At 48.4% G+C, this 13,428-nt stretch overlaps 1 protein-coding gene across 3 annotated transcripts in view; it reads left to right on the top strand.

Annotated features, from left to right (window-relative positions):
• The window catches only part of TMEM63B (transmembrane protein 63B), a 383,550-nt gene that overhangs the window by 364,030 nt on the left and 6,092 nt on the right, over positions 1-13,428 (top strand). For all 3 annotated transcript variants that reach the window (XM_086925945.1, XM_086925947.1, XM_086925946.1), the window contains 2 exons: positions 10,343-10,458; positions 13,052-13,123. In XM_086925945.1, coding sequence (XP_086782071.1) covers positions 10,343-10,458; positions 13,052-13,123 — 188 coding nt within the window. The remainder of the gene's footprint in view (positions 1-10,342; positions 10,459-13,051; positions 13,124-13,428) is intronic.

Genomic DNA, 13,428 nt, shown 5'->3' with positions numbered 1-13,428 from the left:
AGTGGTAGCAGGAAGGACCTTTCTTTATCTTTATGACACGCCCCTGGATGGGCGCCGTGCCTTCTGGTACTTGTATTCCTGCTGTAGTTCTTTAACGCTTGATGCGTCCGAGTCCTGTGTTCTCATATGTGGTGAAAGAGCCCCTGCCAGGAAACCCCTCACCTGCCAGGCGGCGTCATGGTGTTGGAGCAAGGGGTACGTGTATGAGCATATCCCAACAAGCTGTATGCTCGCCATTTCAGGGCTCCTTCCATCCGTCGTGTGGCGGTGCCCAGCGCAATGCAGGTTCACTGCGACGCTCAATCCCCATCAAGGCGCTGTGCACTCTTCAATGGCGGGTGCGGAAATGAAAGGTGATGGGACCTTTCAAATATGCAGGCTCGTGTGTCAAAAGAACACTAACCACACTCGCGGGTCTTCTGGTAAGGGCTTTATTTCCCAACAAGTAGCTCGATAGCGTGAGAGCAAAGGTACAAGGTTCGTGATGCAGTTCTGGTTCGTCAATAGTCCTGACGCGTTTCGAAGGCGGCTGCCTTCTTCTTCAGAGGGTGACGAACTGATTCTCAGAGTGGTAGCAGGAAGGACCTGGTATATATATATATATATATATGTATATTTATGTATATATATACACACACACACAAATATAAATATTACCTACTGGCGGTCGCCAGTAGGTAGTTATTTTTAGGTCCATGTTTCCATAGGAAAACCATTTTTTGACTTGCTTATATCTTTGGCGCCTTTTGATTAATCTTCTTGAAATGTTCCCAAAAAAAGTGCACCGGTGATCCTTGTTGCGCATTGGAAGTTTCGGAGTAATCTGTCAAGTAGGTGCTGAGAAAAAGGGGAAGGGGTCAAAAAACAGTTTTTCCCATGTTAATTTCTATAGAGATTTTTAGACATAAGTATAGCCTGGAAAGATTTACACCAAATGTGGTAGAAAGGTAGCTCTTGGTCCAGAAAGAGCCATTTGTGTTATTTGGTGTAATTCCATTCAGTAGTTTTCAAGATATTTTAACTGAAATCCAAACTTGTATATCTAGGGACGCGCATCCTCCTCGGATTCATGAATTCACACACCAACAGCCATGCCGTGGTTGGTTGGCCACAACCTGAAAGGAAAGTTGCTGTCGCCATTTGGTTCATCGGGACTTGGTTCCCAGTGGGGAAGATCAAGTTAAAAAGTGATAGACCTGGTCAGAGTAGAGGTACCCTCACCCCAGGGGACTAATGGAGGTTCCTGTCATTGACGAGAAATTATCCAAAAACCTTTTTTTATACCAGACGAGGATCCGTAGATCCTTCTGCATTCTGGCAGATCCATGGATCCAGACCCAGTTAATTTTTTTAGAAAAACATACACTGACAAATCCACACATCTACTCACACACTAACCTACACCTTACACAACCACTCACACACCCACTCACAGACCCTCAAAACTACTCCATTCCCCTTTCACACACCCACTCACACATCCACTAACACACTTAAACACCACTCACACACTCACAGAGCCATTCCCACACCCACTCACAGAATCACACAGCCACTCACAGAAGGCACTCACACACACACTGCACACTCACACCCAGTTGCACACTCACAAAACCACTCAAACATCCACTCACACACCCCCTCACACACTCCGGTTGCAGGGATGATTTAGCTAGGCAATGGCATTAAAAAACATAGAAATGTACTGAAAAAGCAAAGGTTACAGGGAAGTTATAGTTCAGTTCTTATTTTACACACACAAAACCATAGAAATTCAGCAATTTTAGTTATAGTTATCTCAAGTAACTATAGCTCACCCCCTTGCCAAGCACTGCTAATTACTCCACATATTACATGACTCATGACATCTTCTATGACATCATTGATAATATCACTGCAACATTTGCAGTGAAATTGTTGATGAGAAAACTGTGCATGGCCGGGGTGTGAGTTATAGTTACCTATCAGGCCAGTCAGGTAAAGGTAATGAAACTTGATAACTGCACCATTATCCGCAAGCCTCTGATATCGTGCACCCTAGTCTTGTAGGACAAGTATGGTCCACGGAATGCAGGTGTTACACTAGGACAATTATGCATATCGTAATGGGACTGTGGGTGGACGGACTCCTCACTTCGCTATTTTGCCCACCCATGCATATATTCGGGTAGCATCCACTGTGTTACAGCTTGGAAGGAATCCTGAGTACTAACCATTTCTGAAGTGTTAACTTTAGAAGTACTTGTTCGACTCGAAGGTCAACCTCATTGGAGCCAGCACAGGAAGGAACAGTTCAAAGAGACTCTGTGAAGTGTATTTTCAAACCTCCAGGCTAACTTTCCTAGCCCAGTGAAATGGATGTCAAGGCTCTTGGCACCAAATAGCCTCCCCATTGTCTTTACTTTGGTATTCTTAAGTGGAGGATGTTTGGGCGAAGGAATTTTGCTAATTTATGATCATAAACTCAGCACTTGGGGCTTCCGTGAGCTATACAGTGTCCCACAAGAGCAAGACACCATTGATGGAGAAGATCAAGCAGGTCACATGATTGCTCCTATTTTGTGTGTGCCTCTTCAGGACCAGTGAATTGTACTTTGTTGATAAACATATTTACTGCTGCTTGGTTCATGATCCTCAGTTTTGCATCTATTTGTACATATTTAATATCTGAAAGAGACACGTTAGTGATAGATTCCTTACCTTAGAATATCCCCAGGCGTCAGACTGGATCCGAAAATTTTTGCGTAGCAGTACCCTTGCACGTCGGTAGGCATAGTCTGCGGCTCCGCGTCCGGCGTCGGCGTCGTAGGCGCCGTGATGACGTCGTCGGAGTACTTAGATGCCGCCTCCGCGTGCTGACGTCAGTTCTTCTTTTTTCCGCGCCAGCAAGCGCAGATCTGGAAAAAGCAGTACTTTAGTCACTTTTTGACTAGCCTTTTTGATCTCTTTTGATCATCTTTTCTCGAGTCTTGCGACTTCGGACAGTGCCTAGGGATGTCTGGTTTCAAGCTCTGTGAGGATTGCGTCCGACTGATGTCGGTCACAGACCCTCACCGTCTGTTTCTCCACTGTCTCGGCGTCGACCACGACGACAAGACCTGCCTCGACTGCCGGGCCCTTACTTCGAAAGCTAGGCGGGAGCGGTCCCGCAAGCGACTCGAACTCCGGCAGTCGGCCCCGCACCGTGAGAGGTGCCGGTCCCGCAGGAGGTCGAGGGACAGGTCGCAGGGCCGGAGCCATCACAGCTCCGAGAGTCGGCATCACTCCTCCGGGTCGAAGTCGTCGTCAGGTAAGAAACACAAGAAGTCGAAGAGACATCATCGCTCTTCCGACTCCCCCCAACGGTCGCGCGACGCGGCCGGGCGTTCGGGTGACACCGCCCACGCGGCTCCGCCGGAGTCCACACCCTCCGGTCCCTGGGCTCGACGCGACGCCGGGGGAGATCGAGCGATTCCTCATAGCCATGAGGAACCTCTCTTCCCCGACGGGTTCCACGGCGCCTTCGGGCCCAGCAGACCCGTCTGGGGTCCCTAGCGGGTCGGGGGCTTCGGCCCCGACGCCGCTGGCGCCTTCGGGCCCGGTGCCGCAGGACCTCACTGGATCCGCTTCATTATCCGGGTCGTCGCCGGTTGACCTAACGACCTCACGGGCTCCGGTCCCACAGGTGTCACCTCCAGCGCCATCCTCGATGCCTCACTCGCTCCGGTTCTGGCGTCGGAACGGCCCCGCTGGGCGCCGCTTTCGACGCCGATTGGGGAGTTTAGCTTCTCTGAACCGGCCTCATCTTTTGACAACCCTGACTATCAGGAGATGGGTGAAGAGTAGTATTGGGAGGGGTCTGAGGACCCTCTGACCCAAGAGTGTCAGTCTCAAGAGGACTGGACAGGTGGACTTGGGGATGCCAGTGGTCTGGACACATCGCCAGACACTGGCTTTGTCTCACCTCCTACCGTGGCTACGGAGGAAGGGGCAACCTACAGTGTGGTGTTGATGAGGGCGGCCAAGGCCTTGGGCCTTGAGCTCCCCGTCGCGGCCGTAAGGACTAACCTCCTCACTGAGGTCCTTAAACCGCAGTCAAGCTCGGCCGAGCCTCTGCTTCCCTTTAATGAGGCCTTGACCGACGTTCTTTTGGGCACTTTGTCCAGGCCCGCTACGGGTTCGCCCGTAGATAGGAACGTGGCTAGACGCCACCGCCCGGCCCCGGTCGACCCATGTTTCCTGTCCACCCACCCCACCCCGAGAGCCTGGTCATCCAGGCTTCAAATTCCCAGACCGCATTCCCGTCGGCTCCGCTGGACAGGGAATCCAAGAGGTATGAGCAATACGGCAAAAAGGTATTCTCCCTTAGTCTGGGACTGCGGTCTTCCAACACCGCATGCCTCTTGGGCCGCTACACCCACTCTCTGTGGGATACAGTCGCGGAATTGCTGCCAGTGTCCGTTGGAGGTACTGGCCAAACTCGGCCAAGCCCTTGTGGAAGGCCGGGATGCAGCAAAATATTCTATCCGGTGTGGGCTGGATACCACCGACTCACTAGGTAGAGCGATGGCAACAATGGTGGCGATTCGTCGCCACGCCTGGTTGAGGTCCGCCAACTTTTCGGCCGATGTCCAAAACACACTGATGGACATGCCGTTTGATGGCCGTCACCTTTTTGGCGACAAGGCAGACCATGCGCTTGAGCGCTTTAAGGACTCCAGGGCTACGGCCAAGTCCTTGGGCCTCTCGGCCCGCACCAGCAAACGGGTGCCTTTTGCTCCTTTCGTGGCCAAGGAAGGGGCGCCCCCACATGTGCTGCCAGCCACGCACCGCAGACTGCCATCCAGCACGGTGGCGGCCGTGGAAATCGCCATGAAGGCGGTCGGGGACAACGGCGAGGCCAGTCCACACCCTCCCCCGCAGCATCCGTCTCAAAACCCTCCTAGTCCGTGCTTTTCGGCCCATGTGACGCCAGTGCTTTTCGGCCCATGTGACGCCAGTGGGGGGCAGGGTTCGCCATCATCACTCTCACTGGCGCACTTTCACGTCGGACAGGTGGGTGCTGCAAATCGTCCGAAGGGGCTACTCCCGCTCCTTCGAGACGACCCCTCAAGCCATGCCAACGCAACACCACCGTGTATCGGGGATCATTTGCAAGTTCTGCAGAAGGAAGTTTCGGCCCTCTTGGCCAAGGGGGCCATCGAGCGGGTTCCTGGGCTAGAAGTAGGACGTGGTTGCTACTCCCACTACTTTCTGGTGCCCAAGAAGGGCAAAGGGGGCCTACGCCCTATCTTGGACCTACGGAACGTCAACGGCTTCCTCCGGAAGGAGAAGTTCAAAATGCTGACTCTGGCTCAGGTCTTGGCTGCCCTGGACCCAGGAGACTGGATGGTAGGGTTGGACTTGCAGGACGCTTATTTCCACATCCCCGTCCTGCCGGCCCACCGGCGCTACCTGCGGTTCACGGTAGGCCACGAGCATGTTCAGTTTACCGTGCTCCCCTTCGGCCTTACCAGCGCCCCACAGGTGCTCACGAAGGTGATGGCGGTGGTCGCAGCTCATCTGCGCAGGTTAGGGGTTTCAGTTTTCCCTACCTCGACGACTGGTTGTTGAAGGCGGGCTCGCCCCAGACAGTCGTCAGCCACCTCCAGACGACAGCAGACCTCTTGCACCAGCTGGGGTTCTCCATCAAAGTGCCGAAATCATACCTGTATCCTTCTCAGAAGCTCCTTTTCATCGGAGCGGTTCTCGACTCGGCGCAGTTTTGGGTTTATCCACCGGAGCAGCAGGTTCGGGCTCTACAGGCTCGGATTCCAATCTTGCAGCCTTTATCCCGAGTTTCGGTCAGGTTGATGCTGCGGCTTCTGGGGCTGATGGCTTCCTGCATCCTTCTGGTGCATCACACCCGTTGGCGGATGCGGGCTCTGCAGTGGGACCTGAAGTTCCAGTGGGCCCAGCATCAGGGCAACCTGTCCAACCATGTCCTGATCTCGGAGGGCACTGCGAGACAGCTGCAGTGGTGGCTCACGGACGGCGATTGGGTCAGCGGCAGATCCCTCTCCCTTCCCCAACCGGAGCACGTGGTTGTGACGGACGCGTCCCTCCAGGGCCGGGGAGGCCACATGGGAGAGGCGGAGATCCGAGGCCTCTGGTCTCTGGCAGAGTTCCGGCTCCATATCAACCTTTTGGAGCTGCAGGCTATTTGTCTAGCACTGAAGGCATTCCTCCCCTCTGTCCGGGGGAGTGTAGTGCAGGTGTTCATGGACAACACCACCGCCATGTGGTACTGCAACAAACAGGGCGGGGTGGGGTCGTGGACCCTCTGCCAGGAGGCTCTGCGCCTTTGGCAGTGGCTGGAACATTAGGGTGTGACCCTGGTGGTTCAACACCTGGCAGGTTCTCTGAACGCCAGGGCGGACGAACTCAGCCGCCAGTGCATGATGGATCACGAATGGCGTCTAAACTCGGACGTGGCGCAAGGGCTCTTTCAGCAGTGGGGAAAGCCTTGGTTAGATCTAATCGCCACCGAAGAGAACGCGCAATGTCATCAGTTCTGCGCGTTGGAATTTCCAAGGCGGCACTCGCTTGGAGACGCTTTTCGTCGCCAGTGGAGTTGCGGTCTGTTGTACGCCTTTCCGCCTATACCACTTCTGCCCAGAGTGCTGAAGAAGATCAAGCGCGACCGGGCACAAGTCATCCTTGTGGCTCCGGACTGGGCACGAAAGTACTGGTATCCCGAGCTACTCAGTATGTCAGTCAATCCTCCGGTTCGTCTGTCTCTTCAGGAGGACCTTCTGTCGCAGTAGCAGGGGACGGTCCTCCACCCAAACCTGTCCAGTCTCCACCTCCGTGCTTGGAGATTGAGCGGCGACAGTTGAGGCCATTTGACTTGCCTCCTGAAGTCTGTAACATCATTCTGGCAGCCAGGCGTCCCTCCACAAAGTTGGTATACGCCTGCAGGTGGGACAGATTTGTGGCATGGTGCCCAGCAAAGGCTGGGGATCCTCTCTCTGCCCCTCTTTCTGAGGTTCTTCTCTTCCTTCTTTCTCTTGCCCAGCAGGGCTCTGCTCTGGGCACTATCAAGGGCTACCTTTCTGCCATTTCAGCCTTCCTAAGGCTGCCTGATCAACCATCTTTGTTCAAGTCCCCTATTGTAAATCGTTTTCTGAAGGGCATCACACACACGTTTCCACCTGTTCCCTTCGTGATACCTCAGTGGGACTTGAACCTGGTTCTTACTTTTCTGATGTGCGCTCCCTTTGAGCCACTTCACAACTGTTCTATCCGCCTTCTTACCTTGTAGACTGCCTTCCTGGTTGCCATCACCTCTGCCAGGAGAGTGAGTGAGCTCCAGGCTCTATCCTCTAAACCTCCTTGCCATTCGTCCATCCGGACAAGGTTGTGTTGCGGACAAGGCCCTCTTTCCTGCTCAAGGTAGTCACAGCCTTCCACATCGGGCAGTCCATCACCTTGCCCACCTTCTTTCCGTCTCCGCATCCCTCGAAAGAGGAACAGAGGCTCCACAGTCTGGACCCAAAACATGCGCTCTCCTACTATCTGGATCGCACACGCCAGTTCCGGGTGGATGACCACCTCTTCGTTGGTTGCGTGGGTGCTAAGAAGGGAAAAGCGGCGCACAAGCGGACCATCTCGCGGTGGATCATCTTGTGTTTCCAGGCGTGTTAATCCTTGGCTAAGGAAGAGCCTCCTGTTGGGCTACGGGCTCATTCCACTCGGGCCATGGCGACTACAACTGCCCTGGGCCGAAGAGTGCCTTTGCAGGACATTTGCCAGGCAGCTACGTGGGCCTCGCTGCACACGTTTGCAAGACACTATTGCCTGGACAGCCAAGTCCGGAGGGATGGTTTCCTTGGCCGTTCTGTCCTCCAGGACTTTCTGGTGCGATTATTGGTTCGCAGACCCACCACCAGGGTTGGTATTGCTGGGGTATCTATTCTAAGGTAGGGAATCTATCACTAACGTGTCTTTTTCAGATGCACAAGTTACTACTTGTGTAACTATATATCTGTAAGAGACATTAGTTAGTGATAGATTCCTTACCGACCCACCCATCCTCCCCGTTCTGCGAACCGATATCTAGGGTTAAGGTCATCCTTTTTCAGGGCCCTAGTTTCAATGGCACCAGTGTTGGTTTTTAGCATAGCTCTGCGTTTCTGGCGTGGAAAAGCTGTGGCTAAGAACTGACGTCAGCACGCTGAGGCGGCGTCTAAGTACTCCGACGACGTCATCACGGCACCCACGACACCGACGATGGACGCGGAGCCGCAGACGACGCCTACCAACGCGCAAGGGTACTGCTACGGAAAAATTTCCGGATCCAGTCTGACGCCTGGGGATATTCTAAGGTAAGGAATCTATCACTAACTAATGTCTCTTATAGATATATCATTACACAAGTAGTAACTTGTGCATTTGCCTCTCATCTGAATGTATCTGTGTTTATTTTGCTTGCTGTAAAAGAATATAGGTGCAATTTGTGATTTCCACATATTTAACCAGTAATTGTGTGAGCACTTAAATACTTTCAGGCTTTAGCGCTATAAGCAGTCTTATGTTAAGTCACATAAAAACATTGCCATTACATTACAAACATATGTGCACATTTGCAGTTAAGTAAGGAACTCCCCACATGTTGCCCATCTGCTCTGATTTAGATCTGCCATCTTTATTTGTAGCATAGAGAGTCCGCTAAACAGATCTCCAACTTTTTGCATTTTTTCAGTTTTTTTTTTAAATAAATGAAGACAGGAATACACATTGTTTCTGTGTGTTTTAATATGTAAAACTCAATAAAAGTGGAAAACTGGGTGGCTTAATTATATTCCGGACTCCTGGTTTTATGGTATTCATTTTTTTAACATTTCCGTCTGTATTTATCCATATTTATTTTCTGCCCATCTTATTGGTATTTATCTATATTTCTTTGTGTTTTATGAACAGATGATGTGATAACTCATATATTTCCACATTTATTTAACGGATAAACATGCACTCATACTTTGATGCCTGTCACGGTTCAGAAAATTACACAGCCAAAAATTATAAAATAATACACACATCAAACAATTGGCACAAATAAATGTTGAGAAATGCAGATTTTAGCAAATCTCTGTGAGCATTAGAACTCCTTATACTGCCAATGTGTACAGCAATTGACCATGCTGCCAATATGTACAGCTACTGGCCTGAAAGTCAATAATCTCAGCATAGAGAGTCACCCAAAAGAAGCCAATTAGCTGTATTTTTCCACTTGTAAAAATAAATACAGACAGGAAACACAATGTTTTCTTGCTGCTTTTATCTGTAAAAATGGAAACACGGAGCCCTAATTATATTAAACTTACAAAGTCCCTCTCCCCCAAACCCCCCCCCCCCCCGTCAAGTTAACTCGAGTGCAGCCCCATTAAATGTATGGCCTAGGGACCAGTGTTAGAGAAAATCTTAAAACTTAGTGCATAAATTCCACTAAAATATTTGAGGTTTCTATTTAACGCCTATAGTTCTGTCACCTTCTGCTTTACCACTTGTATCTTATTTTTAACACAAACATGTAGCAAAACATTCATTGACCTGATAATGAAAGAATTTGGTATACCAAGCAATGTTTAAAATTCTTGAGTTAGTGCCCCAATGTATTCATCGACATTTCAATTTTTGTATATATAATAAATCAGACGGATCATCATCATCAGAAATGTGTTCTACATACAGCTGTAATTATTCCTGCGAATATTGTAGTGTTACCTGCTCCTTTAAGTAGGGGTTTGATTTGATCATTTATTGGAAGCATTTAAAACACATGTATTACACTGAGCAAATATTCTACCATGTAGAGTATCACAATACTCAAGTCCGTGAACTAGGGGACCTCACCAAACCTGTGCGTATCTTCACAGATCATTCGCTTACTCCAATGGAGCTTAACAACTTTTCTTTCCATACAATTCCAGTTCCGCGTTTGCCAGCGGGACAGCCTAGCATTCAGGAGTTTGCCTACACGTAAATAAACAATATTCATTGTGAGTGTGTTAGTTTAGATTGTTAATCTACAGTGAAACTTAAGCCAATACTTTCAAGAATACTTTAATATTTGCCTTCAAAACATTTTATTCACATTCATCAGTTTAGCTCTTTACTTCTGCAAAAAAACACAATTTGCAAAAATGTATTCACTTTGGGCTATCCGCTTCGCTCCTGCTTACACAGTTTAGTAGAAAAGAATAATGGCACGAGTGGTCAGTTGTTCTGAAACATTAAAGCACTTTAACCAGAAAAACAGTCACTGGCCCCTTCGTCGAACGACCGGAGATCGATCTAACCCATTCTGCTCTTTCTACCCTAGGGTTCCTGGCGCCCACATCCATGTTCACATTTGTGGTGCTTGTTATAACCATTGTGATCTGCCTCTGTCATGTTTGCTTTGGACACTTCAAATACCTCAGCGCTCACAACTACAAGGTAAGCTGGGATACGCATGTCTTCGGGCATGGAGGCGCCTGCGCTGTGGGCGTGATCTGGTGTGACTGCAGGTGTAGACCATCCTCTGTGATTTAATAATGGACACTATCATTGCAGCTATATCTTGATCAAAGAATAGGTAGCTAAAGACCAAGGGTGCTTTTCTGAAGCTGTGAGCTCGTGCATCACCCATTAAAAATGACGCTGTGTGCCCACTGCATCCCACTCGCCACCACCGCAAACGCCACTTCTGCCGAGAAACACGTTGAACCACTGAACACTCGATAAAAACATGAATTGTTGCTCACATATCACCCATTGTAGTCCATGCATCAGTTGTGACTCATGTACTGCTCAGTGCAGTCCTCACATCAGCCTTTGCAGCCCACAGGGTGATCCATGCATAAACCCTGGCAGCCTCATCATCATTTTTAGGAGCCCCACATCACCCATGACAATCCACCTGTCACCAGATGCATCATCCATGCAACATCTGTTTTGCCAATTGTGGTCTTTGTTTTATTGCTGCCCACACATCAAGCATTGAAGTCCAAATATCACTAATTGCAGCCAAATATCACTAATTACAGCGGAAGCATTGCCCGCTGCAGGCTCCGTACTGCTGCAGTTAGCCCATTGCCCAGCACATGGCAGCGTTTGCTGCTGCAGCCCCCACATCGCTTGTTGCATTTCAAACACTGATCATTGCAGGTGCAGCATTGCCCATTATAACCCATGCATTTCTGTCTGCAGTTTACACATTGGCTATTGAAGTTCTAGCATTGAGTTGTTACCCCTGGATTTTAGTAGACTTTCAGAGCCCCTAATGGAAATTGACATCTTTTTGCAGAAAAGGAAAACTGACAAGTGCTTCTCACCACACCCCTGATCTATTCTCTAGTGGAGAAAGGGTACTAAGAGTGAGGCAAACCCTCCAGAGTCTTGCTTGCATCTTAAGGTGATTTAGCGAGCCCCATCCTCAACTCAGAATTAGCACAAACCCAAATCATTTTATTTTAGGATGTTTTAGACATTATGTGCAATTTTTGTTTCAATCAGGTGAACAAGAATTGCCATTATAATAATAAAAATCTCAATAATCAAAAATAAAATAAGGGTGAACGCTAGATACACCCCAAACATTGCTCCGCACACATTTCTAACCTATTAGTATTGTTCCCGAATTATATTGTATTTAGCCGGCTCACAACTTGATGTATAAATCTATCCCAATTTTTGCAGAGTAATGTTAAAGCCCCCCACGAAACCTGTATGCCACTGGGACTCAAATAAAAATCTAAAACTGAAAATTGTAAAACCAACGTTTTGTAAACATGAAATCATTTGAAATTGGATTAAAATCTAAGTTAGTTTCCTCAGAATTTGTGAGAGAAGAGCAAGTGCATCACCAGAATATAGTATGGATGGTTCAATTTAAAAGCTTCAACCTACAGATTCAAATTAAAATGTTAAATATTTGTAATAGTTGTTTGTTAATTGAATACAATGTTTAATCACCTATTTGTCTGAGGAAGGGCAGTTTCTGTATTTTTTCTGTATTGTTTTGCAGTTTAAATAATCGAAACGTCTTAGGCTGGGGTCCAGTAATGACTTAGTGGGGGTCTCCAGATTCCAGTAATGATTCAGTGGGAGCCCTCGGGTTCCAAAAATGGTTAAGTGGGGTCCACAGAAGTGAAAATGTTAGGAACACCTGTTGTAGACCAACAGCGAAATGAAAGAATATGTGATAGTGGGACAAGTAGTAGGTGGCTTGAGAAGATGTATAAAAGGAATCGGAGGAAAAGCCCATGGTAAGAAATATGATGTAGTTGAGCAGATGTTAAATGTGGAAGGAATAATCGTATATGAGAGAATCAAGAACGCAGAAGATGAAAAATATCCAGGCTAGCATTTGCATATCACGGTAGAGCTTAAACAGGTGGGTTTTACATTTTTGCATTTAAATTCCACAATGTCAATGTGCAAGAACTTTTTTAGCTGCCTTGCAGCGGAGAAAGGAATGATTCTTCCCTGCCTTTCAGAATGCGAGTCACTGAAAATGTGCAAAACATAAGTGACCGTTTAGCACAGAATGTACCAGAAAGAAAATGAACAAAGGCCTGGATTAGACCCAACACATTGGTATTTATTGAATGATGCAGTCAAGTTTTCTTATTTCTCAGTTCACACTTATGTTTATATTCATATTGACCTGTGACACACGTAGCATTATCAAACATATATAAAGGACTTGCTTCCTTACAGCAGCATCACCCGCTGTAGTCGCAGCATTACATACTGCAACCAAGCAGCCGACATTGCAACCCTAGCATCACCCATTGCAGCTCATCACTTCTCTGTGGTCGCCTTTGAATGAATCATCCTTCAGTCTTTGCAGCACACGCATCACCTATTGAAATACGTTCTTGACTCATTACCACTTGGAGTTAAGTGTGTCTTGCAAAATTGCTATGTTCAATTTCAGTGAAGTGCCTGTTACAACTACAGACAACATTTTCAGCCTAAGGTTGTGGGGTAGCCAGTCCACTTGTAACTTGCTTTTACATGAATTTGCCACTTTCTCTCTCTGCAGACTGAGCCAGATGGGTTGGACGGCATGCAAAATGGGCGCCCAGCTTCTAACCTCTCGGTTCCAAAATCAGCGGTGAGTTTACTGACCACAGTATCTCTGTTTATGTCACCATTTAGTTATGGCACAGTCAGCAATGCCATGGCATGGCATCCGAGGAAGAGCAAGTTCAAGGATTTAAAGAAAACCGGGCAGGCTTGAATACTAGGAGGGACTTAATGGGGAAGCGGGACCTGGACTAGAGGCAGGGGGTTATCAGCCAGAAAGAAGAGGTGAAATCTAGTCGGAAAGAGCTACAGACAGGGGATTACAAACAATGCTACAGATTGAGCAGTCACTCAATCAATCAAGGATTTTTAAAGCTGGGCAAATCACCTGTG

This window comes from Lissotriton vulgaris, chromosome 6, assembly GCF_964263255.1.
Source record: "Lissotriton vulgaris chromosome 6, aLisVul1.2, whole genome shotgun sequence".
Taxonomy (NCBI): Eukaryota; Metazoa; Chordata; class Amphibia; order Caudata; family Salamandridae; genus Lissotriton; species Lissotriton vulgaris.
This window is presented reverse-complemented; position numbering and strand designations above follow the sequence as displayed.